This window comes from Cinclus cinclus, chromosome 7, assembly GCF_963662255.1.
Source record: "Cinclus cinclus chromosome 7, bCinCin1.1, whole genome shotgun sequence".
Classification (NCBI taxonomy): domain Eukaryota; kingdom Metazoa; phylum Chordata; class Aves; order Passeriformes; family Cinclidae; genus Cinclus; species Cinclus cinclus.
The window spans coordinates 10,106,904-10,124,111 of record NC_085052.1 but is presented as its reverse complement, the minus strand read 5'-3'; the positions used below and the strand labels follow the sequence as shown (position 1 = coordinate 10,124,111).

The window sequence follows — 17,208 nt, the reverse complement described above, 5'->3', positions numbered from 1 at the left end:
GCCCAAATAACCAGTAATGAACACTGCAAACACAGCAAAGGCACCACAGTGTCTAGCTGGGTTTGCAGATGTGAGTAGCTGCTCAAGCCATAGCATCTGCATTAAGGGATAGACAGTCCCAAACCAGGAACATCAGACTGCTGACCAAAGTTCCCAGATATAGGAGTCTGCCTGTACAGAGCACCCAATGTGACCAAACGTGTGCCCTTCCCAGAAGGAGAAAAACCAAAGGCTTGTAAAACCATGTCTGAGACAGACCTGGAATACAGTGCCCCGGAATGGGAAGCCCTGGAGGAAAGACCTTGGTGAGAAAGCTGATGGTTAGGAATCTTCAGCCTGGAGCAGGTGGGGACTAAGGAGAATAACAGACAAAAGGAGAGGAAAAGATATTATACCAAGAATGGAAGGACAAATTCTGCAGCAATCAAACACCTTCCCAGTATTCAGGAAAAGACGGCATAAGGGGAAGCTCAAGTAATAGCACTCCTCTCACAAGTAACACTTCTCATGACACTTCAACAGTCAATCCTTATGGTATCCCCACCTCAGATAATATTACAATAATTATAATATTATGTCCTCAAAGACAGGGAATCAGGCAGAAACTTCCTCAACTCACAGAGAAGCTGGTACACAGCACATCCCAGCCCCATCAGTCCATGGGAGTCCTTAGCTGGAGTGGCTGCTAAGATCTCACCCACACAGAATTTGAAATTTTGCCACCTGCCCTCAGGCTAGAAGATGATTACATATCCATGCAAACTTGGCCAATGTGATAAGACCAGGCTGGTACAGGGAAAGATGGAGACACCTCTGCTCTAAAGCTGTACTGAGTAAAAGCAGCATTTGCAGTAACAATTAGATATGCAAATAAGCACATTGAAGATTAGTGACGGTTTACTGTTGTCATGGAGAAAAAAGCACCTCCAGTTCTGGGTCAGACCCAAGGACTGCATTTTCTTTCCCTCACTGGTAAATAGAACTGGAGAGAGCACTGGAAAACTCAGGACCCAACACTTCAACACAGCTCAACCTGGGACTGGAGAGGCTAAAGCTCAGGGAGCAACATAACAAAAAAAACCACAACAACAACAACAACAACAACAACACAAAACAAACAAAAAAAACCCACAAAAAACAAAACAAAACAAACCAAAAACAAAACCACAAAAAAGCCCCCACAACCCCTACCTGCATCAACCCAGATAGACAATACCATGGCAACTCTCTAGATACTCAAAAATACCAGGAGTTAAAGTACAGGCTGGAACTCACACTACACAAAGGCCATGCTGCTTCCCAGCACTGCTGCTGCTAGGGGGAGGCAGATGTGAGGGAAACTGAGGGCAATACAATTCATGAGGTACTCAGCTCCAATTCCCTTGAAGCCACACGGGAAGATCTCGTTTGAATGCAAACACACACTTGGCTCAAAGCCTCTGTGTGTCTTTGGCCATCCTCACAGTCGTCCCATCCCTTGTAAAATGATGGCTGCTAAGAGAGAAGAGGAGGCAATCAAGCTATTTAGACTCAGCTTTCCTTCCCACCCTGGGGGTTTCTTCATAGGAGCAGCTGGCCAGAGTACCATCTTTGTTACAGCAGCCAAAAAAACACAGACACCCACCCTCAGCCCCCTTAAAATCCCACAGAAGAGCCAAGATAAGTTTATAATGGAAACCCTGACACAACCTTAACTATAGCATCCTGAATGGAAGGCGATAATCTGATCTGTGTGTGAACTAGCACTCCTTGTCTCAATGGTATTTATCTTACTTTAACTCCTGTTACAAAAGGGTTGAGTCATATAGCAGAGCCAGCCAAGTAACAAAACTGCAGGCCTTGCTAAAACATCAGAATCGAGGATAAACAGGCACAATCCTAGAACAGGTTAGAAGAGTCCCCACAGGAGTGCTGGTAGCCAGACCTCGGAGCCTCTGGACAATGGTATTTTCTTCTGTGCTATAAAGACTACCACAGCCCAGTGCAGGGGTGGGGGGAGAGGGTGCAGAGCACAGGGCTCTGCTCTTGGGTTCATGGTAACACATAGTACCCAGCGCCCAAGAAACCTGATCCCGTAGCAACCTCATGTATGGAAAGTGCCCCAATCAGATTTCACTGTGTCAGGAGAAGAACAGTATTTACTCTGCATACAGATTAGTCACAAAACTGGGTCACTTCTTGCCTTTTCAGAGAAAGAGAAGAAAAAAAAACAACAAAAAACAAAGCTGCTTTTTCAGATCTTTTTGTGTCTTCCCCCCCAACTTCTAAAACTACGTGATGCAGTGTGGTCACTCACAGCTGTCTAAGCTGATCAAACAGCACCTGCATGGGTAAGGTCAAAGCACATTACACTCATCAGGCCCACATTTTTTAGAATTCAACTCATTAACTACTTACCGGTTCTTTTCTAGTTCGTTGTGCGTAGACCTGGAAGAAAAAAAATAAAATTTTGATTAGCCACCTCTGACCTCTGAGCACCAAAGTTCAACTGCTGCAAGCTGTACACATCCCCACTGACATATCACAGTGCAAAGCCAACCAGCTACATATATTAAAATCTAATAACCTCAACCTCCTTGCTGACAAGAAGTTCCTTCCCTCCTGTGCAAAAGCTGGTACCCTCTCTGCTAAAGAAAATGTTCCCTAGAGACCTAAATGCAAACAAAATCCCAAAGAGAGACAATGATTAAAACAAGGGACCAGAGTCTGTCACTTCCAGACTCCTGACACTGCCACCAACTCAGTACAGGACTGAAAGTTGTTTCTCTGTGCTTTAATTTTTTCATTCAACCTATCAAAATATCGGTATCATCTACTAACACATGAGCTCATGGAGCATTAATTTGTGCATCAAATCCATGGGAACCTTCCTTCCAGCAAAACTGCCTCTTTAGGGACAGCCCCTGGAGCCCTTCAGCCATCACATGCCAGATTTAGCCAATTTAGCAGAAGGAGACATGGCCAGCATTTGGGCACAAAATGAGATGGGCAGTACTGCCATGTTTGCAAACATCATTGGTACTATGTAATACATTTAGGATGCCAGGAAACCCCCTGGGGATGGGAACAGCACTGCCACAACACCAGCATACAGTGAAGTGACCCATGAAGTGACACTATGACACTCAACAAAGGAGGGGGCTTTTGTCTGTATACCTGCCCACCACACCAAGCACGCTGCCAGTATTCCTTAATTTAGAGCTTTGCAGATGGAAAATGAAACCAACTAGAAACTAAAGGAAAACAAGCAAGTTCATTCTCCTTGACTCTGTGATTATAGAATGAATGGCAAAAAAAAAGTTTAAATCCATTCAGGATTTCTAATCTAACCCAGGTAAGGTTGTTGAGGATTATTCATAAGGATAGCCATTTGTCCAACATTTCTCTTTAACAGAAGGTCACCTTAAAATAAGAGTAAAAAGAACCCAAGAGCTTAATAAAAAGGATCTATTTTCTCTAATTTGGCATCACATTTCTTCCGGAGCTCTGAGAAGATTATCCTCTATCCCCCATCTGGAGAATCCCACAGAGAATTCTACAATTAGGGAACTGAATGGAGGATGTGCTCCAAGGGAAACCCTGTCATAATTAAATGCTTCTCCAAAAAAAGGAAGGAGGAGTGCCTAACAGGTGTTAGAACCTCATTGGAAATGACGAATAAACTGTGGATGTCTGCAAAAACAAGGTAAATTAGTCTTAGCTGACTGTGGCTGTGAGCAGAGGAAAAACAAATTGTTACCATATACCTGTGCAAGCCACCCTGCTCAACAGGACATGGAAGGCATGTGCCTTAAAGGCAAGGCACACTATAGTCAAACTCCTCATGTTGAGAAAATTCCTGAATTCCCTCCCAAAAGTAGTGGTTACCTTAATTTTGCTTTATTAGGAATTAGAACATAATATTTAGTCTAGAAAATCTCTCAAATCAAACCCACATTCCCCTCCCCCCACCCCTCCCCAAGTCTAAACCAGTGAAATCCATTTGTCCAGGCAACTTGGACTCAAATGAACCCATTTGGACCGAGCTGAGGCCCTTTAGAACCACTGCCCATATGTAGTTTGAAACATGCTTATTATTCTTTTTTACTGTATGTTCCTGCAGGAGACCGTGCACTCTTCTTGGCCATGACATCAGCAGTTATAAGGCCAAAGATATGCAATGGCTTGAATTCCCATATTATATCGAGCCAATTACCAAGGCCAGCACTGAAAGAACAAAGTTTGGCCCACTGCTGTGAACAAAATTAAAACAGCAGGTTCTCCTTACTCCTCTCACACAGGAGACTCTTTATTACCTATCTGCCTTCTGATGAACAAGACTACTGAGAGAGGTCACAGGCTTTCCACCAAGTCAGGAAATATTCGCTGTGACTTTTAACCACGTCTGTGGCAAGGAAAAAAAAGCAACCCCCCCCAACACCTTTCCACTGAAGCTGAATGCAAACAAAATAATCTCAGCAGCATTGAATGAATCCTACAGGGAGGCTTCTTCTCTTATCTGCCTGTGTTTTGATTAGTCTCACTGGGGACCATCTGGAAAAGTTTTAATTTTTTATTTCACTCAAATTTAGGAAAAAATCCACCACTTTTCTCCACTATCACCATTCACCAACTCATATTTTCTGTGACAGCTTCCTTTTGTTTGGACAGCACATAAAGGGGAAAAAACCCTATCTCTTCTGTTCATTAATGATTTCATTTTCTATAGCTCCTAATCTAAAGATTAGTTTTTGTCCCTCATCTTTGGGCTGCATGTGTTAGTAAAACTTATTTGGAGTTAAACAAGGACAGTGCAGTCAGTAAAGTGGAAAAAAGTGGAGGAACTTCTACTGATACAACTCAGAAAAAAAGGTGTCTTAAACAGGTACAGAAACAAATGCAACTGGAGTAAGTGAGCTGGTCTTACCATGAACAGAACTCAGAGACTATCAGCAGACCGACATCAAAGCCTCATCCTTGTGCACCAGCACCAGCTTTTTGATGGGTACAGGATGAACAGCAGAGTTGAAAACTATGGCCAAAACCCAGGGAACATTCGCTGTACAGCAGCAAGTAACCAGTGTGTTCAGTGTGACACCGCTGTGCTGCTGCTGACAGTCAGCCACAGCCTGTGCCACCCAGCAAAACAAGGACACTGCTGCTCTGCATGGACCACAAACCAGGGGGATTCACATCCCTGCTGTCAGGTGGGCAGGGCAAGCAGAACCTGCAAAGCTGAAACAAGAGCCAGGCGGGTACTGACACACTGAGAAGGGAAACAAAAGACCATGCACATGTACCGGCACTGCTCAAAACATCAGCTGCGATTTAGCTCAAACACGAACTATCTGCAGGGTCCTCATTTAAAAGTCAGGTTTCTATAGCAGTTGATTTTTTAACAGTCAATTTAAAACACTCAAACTGATAACTACTTCTAAAAACTGAATAAATGTTATTAAGGAGGAGGATCCTGCTCACTACATTTTGAAAACAGCTTGGAAAAAGATCAAGAATGAGTTTCAGAAGCTTAAGATAAAGGAGCCAAGCAAACAACAACAAAAATAGAAGAGCAGTCCCTGTCAAGATTTTAAGCAACAAAAAGTTGAAAGAGGACAACTTCAAGTTATCCCAATTTACCCCAGAAAAATTTTACCCCTGAAACTGCATTAAAAATAGGAAGAAAGAGGGAAGCAGGAATCGTCAGTCAATCTAATTTAAGGTCAAATACAACAACCTTTTTTGTGCCATTACAGTGATACTGCCTGCAACCTTGCTATCCAACACAGTAACAAGGTGCTGCTGAAACATTAAGCTGCACTGAAGTCCCCCAGTAAATGAGAACCTGCATGTAATTTGCCACTTTACCCCATTTTCTTTATTTAAATTTAAACAAATTTTCTTCTATCATGGCAGAGGCAGCCAAACTTTGCCCAAGCACATAAGGCAACACAACTAACTGCATCAGAAAAGGAGCTCTAAAGAGCACTGAATTCATTTGTCATTTGAGTTTTTACCGTAATTAAAATCACAAAGGCTACCATATGACATTAAACACAGCTGACCTTTCTGGTCTACACATTTATTATTGATAAATGGGCCAATACATGCATTTGCAGAACATCTGCATTTTAGTTTGGGTTCTCAGTGAGGTAACTGTTTTCTCTTGAGGAAAACACAGCCCTCGAGAGCCCTTGTCCTATGCAATACACAGATGGCATTTAGACCCAACAATCCTTTCATCTCTCTTGAACCTGGTCATCTTCCTGCCTGTATTTGGCATCAGCTCCTGGCTCCAGAGGAGTCCAGGACTCCATGAGCTCCATCTGCACCACAGTAGGTATACTGTTGTCTCAGGAGGTGCTTCTGGCCTTAAGCAAGGGGCCTCTTCCAGTACCTCCTTAATGCCTACACAGACCCAGTGGTTCTCCTCCAAATTCACTCACCCCACTCAGCTTTATCAAGAGTTTAATAATGGAATAAATATCCTACCACCTTGTGAAAATTAGGGTACAGTTACCTGAATCATGTTTAGCAAAACAAGAACATCCATGGTTCTGCAGACCAGACCAACTGCTTTCTGTCTTACTTCACTCAGGTTCAGCTGCTTCTGCTTATGCATCATCACATCATATACAAGCTCATTCTTCATTTTACAGACCCTTCCCACCTTCCAGCTCTGCTGACATCCATTCACTGGGCCACTAAATCCCCCTGCAGGAAATGCCTTCTTCTGTTCCCCAAGCCAAGAATAACCAACCCTTCTGAAACCAGTGAACTACATTACTGCCCTCTTTCATGCAAGTTATTCCTCAAAAATGACAAAATCATGGAAAAGAAGGGTGATCAACAGCATTTTACATTTCAAATCCACCTGTGTCCACAAAACAGAACTTGCTGGCTGAAGAACCCCAGTGTTTCAACAGGGTTCCAAGTGGATCAACACCATAGCAGCCCATGAAGCCAGCCTGGGAAGCCCACAAAGAACCTTCACCAGTAGCAGCACATGAGACTTCCAGCCCAATGGCATGACAAATGAAGGCTGCACAAGAACTAACTCTTTCTGCCCAGACAGAGATGCTCAAGGGCTCTTTCTAAGGGAGTGGTAAAACCACCTCACCTCTGGGAGGTCCTCAGAGAACTGCAGGGGAGCCTTGGGAACATAGCAACTTATGGTATAAACACTGCCATGAGCTCCTACAGTGAGGAGGAGCGAGATGCAGCTGAACAGAAGATGGCACAGCCAGAGCAGGGCTCGTCTGCTGCCATCTTTATGCCCTTTGGAAGTAGCAGCATCAAGTCTAACAAGAGCATCACCTCAGCCTTGCATATCAACAAATCTTATAAAATGTTTCCTTCTAAGCAATACCAGAGACAAAAATAATCTTAAGCCATTACTACCTCATGATCCCCTACATTGTCTGGCCTTGAGGTCCAGAGTAAATTCTTCTCCACAAGGAGCTGAGGTGAGGGGTGGAACAGACTGTTTCACCTTCTCACTGACGTCAAATGGAGATGCACCAGATTAACCTGGCCCCAAACTCTGGCTAGCTTTTCCGTCGCTCTTAGACGGACACGGTATCAGATTCCTCCTAAGGCTCTGATCAAAGCTGTTTTCCCAGGATCAAGCCAGACCCTTTCCAAAGTTCACATTCTCCGTCTCCAACAGAGAAGGGAATGCAGCCGTACTGGCATCTGTTCATGTTTGTTCATCTTTGGAAAAGGAGAAATGGCCCCACAGTCTGTTTTCAGCTCAAAGAGCAGAAGAGAGCTCTTCCACATGGTTCACAACTGTAGGAAGTCACCTACCCCTAGGTTTCTACACAGTGTTGGGAAAGTCTCCTGCAAGACTCAGTCAAAACAACTTTTAAAAGTATACTGTATACGTCCCTTCATGAAGTAAATCTATTGAAAGTCACCTACAGTATTTACAAAGCCTCTCTCAATTTAGTATGTGCTCCCCATAACCATTATTTCTGTTAGCAACATTTCAAAATCAAGTCTTCCATAATACTTTTTATGCAGAGGGACAACACCAACACACAGAAATTATAAATAATTTTCCCAAGGTCACACAAGAAACCTGTGGTAGAGCAGAGGGTAATTTGGGTTCCCTGAACCCCAAGATAAGGTAGCTGTTCTCAGGCACACCAGAGACAGCTAACATGAACACTCATGCCATCTGACTCTTGGGTCAAATACCCCCCCAAAAATCACATAACCATTGTGAACTCTAAGTGGCAAAGAGGAAAAAAGTCCACAACCAACAACAACCCAGACCTAAACCAGCCTTGATGACTTGCCCACTGTCTGCCAAGTGGACTAACCTGACTCTCAAACACCACTGTACAAAGTGCCAGAGAACAATCTAAAATGGAAGCCAATAACAAAGCAGTGCTAATTTACTGATAAAACTCAACCAACAGGCATATCAGACACAACCCTCATCTGGGGAAGCAACCTTGTTCTGTTGGTGCATGTTCGGCTTTTTCAGCACAGGGGAGAAAAGAGCAGGAAGATAGCTCCTCCTTGCTAAGCACCTATGAGTTTATCCCAGTTCCAGAGCTGAGTTCCCCCAAACCAGACTAACATCCTAATGAGCAGCACAAGGTCGCACTCTGCAGGGAAAGGTTTTCCAAGCCAGGTGACATAACAGCAGGAATTTTGTTTGCATTCAGTGCTGCAGTTTGGGGCCAGCAAAGAAGTCCCCAGATGGCTTCCCTCCCCACTGTGCAGGCTGGGAGCAAGTGTGCTGGTGTGGGCTTTTTCCTGCACCACCTGAGACCCTACATACCCATCCTAGCTCCAGATGCTGGGGGAAAACTGTCCTCATGCAAGGGCCCTGCACAGCCAAGAGGAACTGGGTTTGCTGAACAAGCAGCTATTCAATATTTTGTTTTTTCTTCATTGTTCAATGTGTGGCTGCAAGCCAAGCCCTGCTCTGAATACAGAACTGGTGCTTTCCTTACAGGCTTTTCGACAGGCTCACCGAGAGCAGTGGCTGGGCATTTCACAAGCACATTTACTGTCATGCATCCTCACTTTCCAAACTGAAAGCTAAGAAACAGAGAAATCAGAATTACATCTTCATGTCCCTCTGAGCACTTCCATGAGGACCTCCAAGGATCTGGTTTTCTGGGCCACTTTACATGTTCTAAGCACAAGTCCTGCTGATGCCCCCTCTGGCTGTGCACCACCAGCACTTCCACAGTCCAGATCCCATGTTCAAATCTTGGAAAGAAACAGTGTGAGGAATAGACAGTTTGGGGTCTCCCACAACAAGCTAGCCTGAAAGTGGCAACTGACAGCAGCCAAGGGTGAAGCAATTTCTCTGAAGTGGTATTCATTGTTCCATTTGTCTGCCTTCTAACTTCTGCCACAAGTGAGCAAAAGTCCTACAGAAACCACTTCCTTCTCTTCCCAGCCCACAGTTAACCATGTCAGAAGGGGCTGGTACACACAGATCAGAGAAAAAGGTGAAATTTCACCTGGTGAAATACCTTAGCCATTTCAGTTGAGAAAGCCTAGTCCATCCCCCTTGGACATGCAGCAGGTGACATCTTCTATAACAATTTAGAACTTCAACAATTCAGGCAGATTCTCACATGTCAGGAAAAAGAAGATTTTTGCCTTCATCAAGGCAAGATTCCTGTCTGTGATCCATGATGCAATGGAGTTTGAGCTTCTTATAAACAGATTATTGCCCTTTTTTAAAATACATTGACAAAACTGTGTGTTTCATGACCTGCTGAAGAAAAATGTCACCATGGCACTTCCAAGCTCTCCCATGAACAAGGAAGAGCATGACAAAGAATGAGGACAGAAAAATACAAACACCTCTCTCTGTGGTCCCTGTCCTGCTGACTTCCAGCAGGATATGTGAGTCTCACAACATGGTCAGCAACTCGGCCCCTTCCAAGGCCACATCAGAACCAGTATCACAGTTTCTGGTACCTGCATTGCAGTGGTTAACAGAAAAACAATAAAGACACAGGAGGCAATTTTCAACTCTACCTACCAAACTTAGGAGCTTAAGTCTCATTTTCTTTCAAACAGTTACAAGCTCCAAAACAACTATACTGCTTCCAGAAAACAGGATTAGAAAAGTGTGTGCATTACCCCAACGTACAGATGGTGGGAATCATATAATGTGCAGATGGTAGGACCCATGTAGGTCATCTGACGTGCCCAGATCATGCAGCCTTTCGGCAGCAGACTCAGGAAATGATCCAAGGGCCCAGCATGCCAGGCCCTTGCCCTATACCGTGCTTCTTCCCACACATAACATTACCCTTTTGAGGAAGATGGTCATTTCCAGAAATAGCCTAGGCAGTGTCCTCTGCAGTGCAGCAGTCTGAGGAACATGTACTTCTCTGCAAACACGCATCTTCTGCCCTCAAGAAACTGCCTTCAGATGCATTGGGGTAAATGAGGCTTTTTGAGTAAACACCACCTGACTGAACTGCACTTTGTTTGAAAAGAAACTGATGGCATTTTTATGGCTGTGGGCCAGGCCAGACTTCTTTCACTGCTATTTAGGCTTGTTAGTTATCTCTCATGTTACAACTGTACTGCTGCAATACTGTGCCTGCAGATGAAGGCAGGGGGAAATATACTTTAAAACAGGAAAGTACATTAACACTACTGTTAGCTACATGTTGTACTAGGGAAACTGAGGCACAAAGACCCCGCAGGCTGTAAGAAAATCAGGAAGAGAACCCAGATGTCCTTACACCTGGCACTGTATTCTGTCAACAAGGACACACTCATCCAGCATTTGGGAGATCCATGAAAAAGAAAGGCTGAGAAAAATGGAAGAGCTTCGATTTCTTCTGTTCTTGCAGTTCTGGCTCACAGGCAGCACCAATTAACATGAAGGCTGCAAGGTGGCTACCTCCCACAGCTCCCAGATGGCCAGGCTGCTTGTGAAGCAGTTCATGAACTGCTGCACTATGTAGCCTCACTGTTAAAGGCAAACCAGAACTGCTGCCATGTTACCTTACCATGCTTATATGCTGCTTTTGTGCTGCCCAGGCACCTGGGCAATGACCACTGGAGCAGCAGTTCCAACAGCAATCCCAGTGTCATCTGTCCTTTCCCACAACTTCTCCCTTCTTGATGGTATAACAGATGGCAGGAGATAAATGAGAAGTTTCATAAAATAATCAACTATTTTATGAAGAGGAACTTTAATCAAAACTGAGGCAAAAGAACTGCTCTCAGTCCACATGCCTGTTTGTCACAGAGCAAGCAGCAAAGCATTAACAAGTAATTAAGATAATATTGGAAATCATCTAAGGCTACTTCAGACTGGATTCATAAAGCAACAGAACTGAAGTGAAATCACTTTCATATCAGAGAACTAAAGGACTGAAAGTACAGTACGGAACACAGAAAAGAGAGATGGGAATACATCCAGCAAGATGGAAAAAGCAGGCCTGTTCTCTCTGAGCTGATCAACAAGGCAGTGTCTCATAGAGAAGAGATCCAGGCAAAGGCCAGCCAAGTGCACAGCCCCAGAGACCCACAGCCTCTGATCAAGAAAGCCCAAAATAAGTCAACAAAAACAAATCCTATCTTTGTTGGTTCAAAGAAGGTAGGGAGGAAGAGCCAACACTCTCAGGAGGAGAACAAATAGCAGCCAGTCTTTGAATTTGGGCAGAAGTTTGTCAGGAGAGATCAGGAGATGATGAACAGCAGGAACTCAACAAGCAAGACAATTAACTCAGCAGCAGGATATTGACCAGTCTCTTTGGGTCAGAAATAGAAATGAATTTGGAAGCTCAATCAGGAGCAAGAAAGGAAAAAGTCAGCCTTACCTACAAACAGGGGAGCAGATGGAAACAACACTACAGGTGACAACCAATTCTGACTGCCGAGCACAGCATCAGGTCAGATTAAACAAAAACATGAAGGATAAATCCCTGCATGTATTGTGGATGAAGCATTACACAGAGAAGACATAAAAAGGGTACAAATGTGCTGAGATGGGAAAAAAAAAACAAAACAACTGACAAAGAAGGAATATGACTTAAACCAGAGACTTGTCTGTACTCTGAACAAATGGAAAGAGAAAATAAGAGAATTGTGGGAACAGTCTACCAGGTTTGGCCAAAATACCTCCCCACCATCCCAGGACACCAAATTTCTATAGGGGCTGGGTCTAACCAACTTTACATTTCAAAAGACCCTGAGAACATAAGAACCAAAATGTGAAGTTTCCTGTCATCACACCAGCACTGTGATCAGTGATGCAAATCAGCCCTCAGCAGCTGCAGCACAGCTCTAACTGGGCAGTGCTGCAACAGGAACAGCATGAGCCCTGACTAACTCCCATTACTACAAAACAGCACACTCCTGTAGAGGATTCCCCCAAATCTGGGAGGACAAAGGGATCATGAGCCTTCACAGCAGACAGGCGCTGCAGCAGAGAATTATAGCTCAGTTACAGATAACATCAACAACCAGGCTTACTTCTAGTTTACACAAAAGGCTTCTTTGCATAACTTGGACAGTCTAAAGAGAACAAAAATTACATTTTATGACTACTGAAAGTACAAAGTATAAATTTATCCTGGAATTGTGGGTTTCTGCATAGACTCCCTGCCACCCAGATATCCCTATACACAGCTATATTGCTAATACACAAAGTTAAATAGGAACTGCAGCTCTGCAGGATCTTCTTCCTTGGAGGGTTATAAAATAAACAGGGTGACAAAGAGGAACACAGTGGGTTCCCCATGGAAATTGCTACATCAGCTCTTGCACTTTTGGAGGCCTCATTCCTCACCAGGGAGTGGGGTTTTTGCTTCTCATGCTATTTGCTGGGTTCACCCCACTTTCTGTGTTTTTCCTGGTAACCTGCTAGTTGTACTGCAAAGCCAAGCACCCCTGAGAAGACTCTGTATATAAAACCTCACCTGCACGGGGTACTTTTTCATTTTCCAAATCATGGCAGGATGTCACAAGTGTGCTGACAGGTTCAGAAACTCCAGCATCACTAGGAGCTGCTTATCTACACTTGCAGATTGCACTGGGGTAAATTACATTGAATGGGCAGAGGGGATGTGCTGAGGCTGAACAGTTATGTGAGTACAGTCCTACCTGCCAGCCTTCTCTGAGCACCTGTATGCCAGTACAAAGCTACAAAAACAGTGGGATTTGAATATGGGGTGATCTGCCTCTTGTGCACGGACCACCAATCCAGTTTCCCAGCCCAACACTTACACTATCATTATGCTTTCTCAAAAAGAAGTCATGCACATACCTCACTATACTCACTACTGCTGGTCAGTCTCCCTCAACATCTCTAAGAGAAAAGAAATCCTTAACAGCTCAGCTTTGTTCAGCTTTCCTTTCTTGAAAAATTAACCAGCATATTCAGGTATACCCTCTACTGGGGAGCAAGATCCTGTCTCCAAGTACTTCCAGACAAAATTTCAACAGCAAGATGAAGATTCCAGATCCTAATCACAATCCATCCTGCTTATGCATTATCAAAATGAAGCATAACTCAAAACACAGCACAGCAGATCTCACACATTCTCTGTTTTTCACACATGTGGATTTGTACTCTATGAAGCAAAGCCAGGTCCTGAGCCATGAAGAGAGCTTCACTACAAAGCTTGAGGCAGAAAGCAGCCTCTATCCCCCCCATATTACACAAGGGCCAGATTCTAACCCACCTACACACAGCGAGTCAAAACTCAACTCCTGCTAGCTGTGGAGTGAGGTGTGATCCAGTGCAAGAGGATTTAAAAAAAAAACAAACCTCACAAGCAAATAAATGAAGTATCATCCAGAAACAAGTATCAACTGATAGAGCCTAAGAAGCAGGAAAGCTGTGGATAAAAAGTCTCAGAGACCAGGTCTCTGGGACATGAAAACAGGGATAGGGGCTTTCTGCAGAAACATAGATCAACAAGAGCTGACACAGTGATTTGCTCTGTCAGGAATTCCTTACACAAGACAGGCAAACCACTCAGTCACCTGCATACCCTTTCTCCCAGTAAAATCATAATTACAGCACTGTCCTAACTCCAGAGGCTCCAGGAAGTTGCCAGGTACTGAGTCAGTAGCACGATGTGGGGGGCTGAAGGTGAAAACCTCCTTTGATAGGAAAGATATAATATATTAAAACTGTGCAATGTTCACCAACCCCTTTACTCCTCCCCTGCACAGCGAGGTACAGCTGCACAGCACTGCTGCTGTGGTAAATCAACTTTCTTGTGCACCAGATATCCAAGGCTGACTTGCAGATTCATCTGCAGCCACATCCTTTGAGCTTCTGCACCCATGCTTGTGAACCTGTGCCACAGGAAGCCATCACCTAAGGCACATGGAGTACCTGATGCACACCTACACCCTCACCCCTCAGTCCTTGCTCTGGGACACTGTAAGCAAACCAAGCTTAAAGCCAATAATACCTGAGGGTTTCAGCAGTACAGTCCCTGTATCAACCCTCAAGAGAGAGTTTCAAAGGATATGAGAGCAAAGGTCTACAGAGAAGATTCAGCACAAAATCAAGTGATGGGATTTAGAATTGGAAAAATGTTTCATACAGATAGATGAGAATGCAACGACAGAGAAAATGAGGAGCTGCAGCAGTAGAACAGCCATAAAAGAAACCCAGACACCCAGACTTCCAAGGTAACATGTCCAAGATGCCTTACCATACTCACCACAGCTGCTGACTCCAAGCTCTGCAAGAAACCTCCTACCAGGCCGAAAGGCCCTTGGGAAGCATCCCCAGACACAAGAGAGGATAATGGGAAGAGAGGAAAATGAAAAGAAAAAGAAACTGGACAGAGATCAAACCTTCCCCCATGGAACTGAGCAATAGATTTTTTTGAGAGCCCTTAACAACATGGGTCTCCTGGGAGAGCTGAGGGCTCCCAGTGCTGCTGGGAGGATGCTTGGTATTTCCCCAGAATTAGACCAAAAAACAACAGGCTTTCTACATGCATGAGAGCCTAAATACAAACAAAACACAAATTACAACCTAATATTGTAACTTAATTTCAGATTTCGTGATAAATCTTAACTTCATTAAATTGATGGTATTATTGGGGGAAGAAATAATTTAGCAACCCTACTGTTTATTTTATTTCCTGCTGACACAATGATTTAAATTGATAAAAAGTCTTCTCAATTATTTTCCAAAATGTATAAACATCAAGCCAGGCTAATCCTAACTAACTATAATGAACCTTTCAAATAATTGGGTCTATTAGAGCTGCACACATAGGGTCCATGAGAGCAGTTTCCAGTGACACTAAGTGCAAGTTAATGTACTCACAGAACTGCACTCCCAGCACAGACTACTATACTTCTCTAGCAACTTTGTAGAACTCATGTTCTGCCCCACAAACACCTTCTGAAGAAAGTAACATTAAATAAGTGATACTACATGCCATAACAAGCCTCTGTTCATTTTTCATCCCATCCCAAAAAACAGAAGATACTTTTGTCAAGAGCAAATTTAAGGAGGCAATATTCAATTCACATGTAACACGTTGGCTAACTTGGGTTTTTAATTTGCTTGGGGTTTTGCTTTTATCTATGTGTTAAGTATGATTTGTTTAAAAAGTTTCCCTTGTCCATTATAAACACCAGGTAACAACGACTGTGATGCTCCACTTATTTTCTGAAGGTGGATCATTTTCCATACCAAAATATCCCTGACTAAAGCAAAACTGTATTTTTAAAGACATTTATGTTTTAACTCAAACTCACTAGGTCTTTCAAATACCTACACAAAACACTGCACATTCATGTAGGTAATGACTGCAGAGGGAAGCCCTCTGCAGCAATCTCCATGCTGTTGGTTGCACAATGGAGACAAGCAAAGGAAAAGAGAACCTGAGCCACAACATCCTTCTTTAAAATTGCATCACATGAATTAGAAATCATGAAGCAATGTTACCCCTGCTATCTGCATACCCTTATTTGGGGTAGAAAAAAATTATTTTGCTGAGACTGTGAGACCACCATAGTTCTGTAAGAATAAATCTTGCTCCATCACTGCCACCCAGAACTGGGCTGTCTGCCCCTCATAACTTTCTGGGTGTTTGTGCAATGACAGCACAGAGCTTGTTGGGAGGAAACAGCTGTCATGTCTGGGCTGCAAATGGTGAAGGAAAATACTTGGATTTAAACTATGAATCAAACTAGCAACTAGGCTTCATAAATATCCTGCACCACAAAATCATGGATTATTTGGTTCAATAAAGACCATCAACAATGTACACATGCCAATTTGTAAAAGTGTAAAAATAAAAAAAAACAAAAAAACAAACATCGTTGCTCTCCCAAGGTTGCTTGAGTGACATTTTTACAGGCTCTTAAATTATAAGATCTGCAAGAGATCTAAATGCATAATTTCTCTACACTAATGAAACATTTTGAGACAAAAGCATCTAAGAAAATCTCTTGTCCACATATGAAATGTAAGTTTTGTCCCTCATCAAGGACTTAATATTTAATTCAAAGTCCATTCCGTCTCCACCAGACAGAACTTACTGAATTGCCGCTTTGATTTTAACAGGAAGAGAAGATACAGAGCCTTCCTTAAACAAGGCTGATGCTATACTCAGCATCACACAAAAGACACTGCAGTGAATTTGGAGGCACCCTAAACTTCACAGTTGTCACTTCCCGGCACTTGAGCCATCTGGAAGGCCTGCCATCTCCTACAGCAAGTGCAAGCTGCTACGACTTGTGCTAAAAGAAACTTCCATTTCCAACTGTGTATGTAAGGGCTGAGCTCCCCAAAAGACCCAGTCTGGTCTCTGCCTGCAGCAGACCTGTCACTGGTCACTCCCTGAGGCTGAAACAACCACGGGAGGCAATGCACTGGGTAACAACACTCTCATGCAATTTGGCCTCAGTATTCCTTGTATAAAGAAGGTTTAAGTAAGACTAGAAAGTACCTTTTCTGCTTCTCTGTTGCCTTTCCCCCCACATGATCATATTCAGCCTGTCAGGCTCAAGGGCCCAGCAGGCTGGTGTCAGCACCAGAGCTGCCCCAGGAGAGCAGTGCCTGGGGCTCTGTGCTGGCAGAGCCTGCTGAGCACCCTGGCCCCAGGGACTGGGAGTGCTCCGCATCCCTCTCCAGCCTACAGGCTGCTGGATTCAGTGCTAAGGAGTTCCTAAGGGGGATGTGCTTCCAGCCCTCCTCTGGAGAAGGGCAGGTTGCCATGACAAAGGCCTTTGAGACAAAGAGGTGTGGGA

General features: G+C 43.8%; 1 protein-coding gene across 6 annotated transcripts in view; it reads right to left on the bottom strand.

Annotated features, from left to right (window-relative positions):
- Positions 1 to 17,208, bottom strand: part of MXI1 (MAX interactor 1, dimerization protein) — a 56,526-nt gene that overhangs the window by 27,155 nt on the left and 12,163 nt on the right. For all 6 annotated transcript variants that reach the window (XR_009933361.1, XR_009933362.1, XM_062496798.1 and 3 more), the window contains exon 3: positions 2,398 to 2,427. Coding sequence is in view for 4 of the 6 variants with exons in the window: in XM_062496798.1 (XP_062352782.1) it covers positions 2,398 to 2,427 (30 nt within the window). In the remaining 2 variants the exon portion in view is untranslated. The remainder of the gene's footprint in view (positions 1 to 2,397; positions 2,428 to 17,208) is intronic.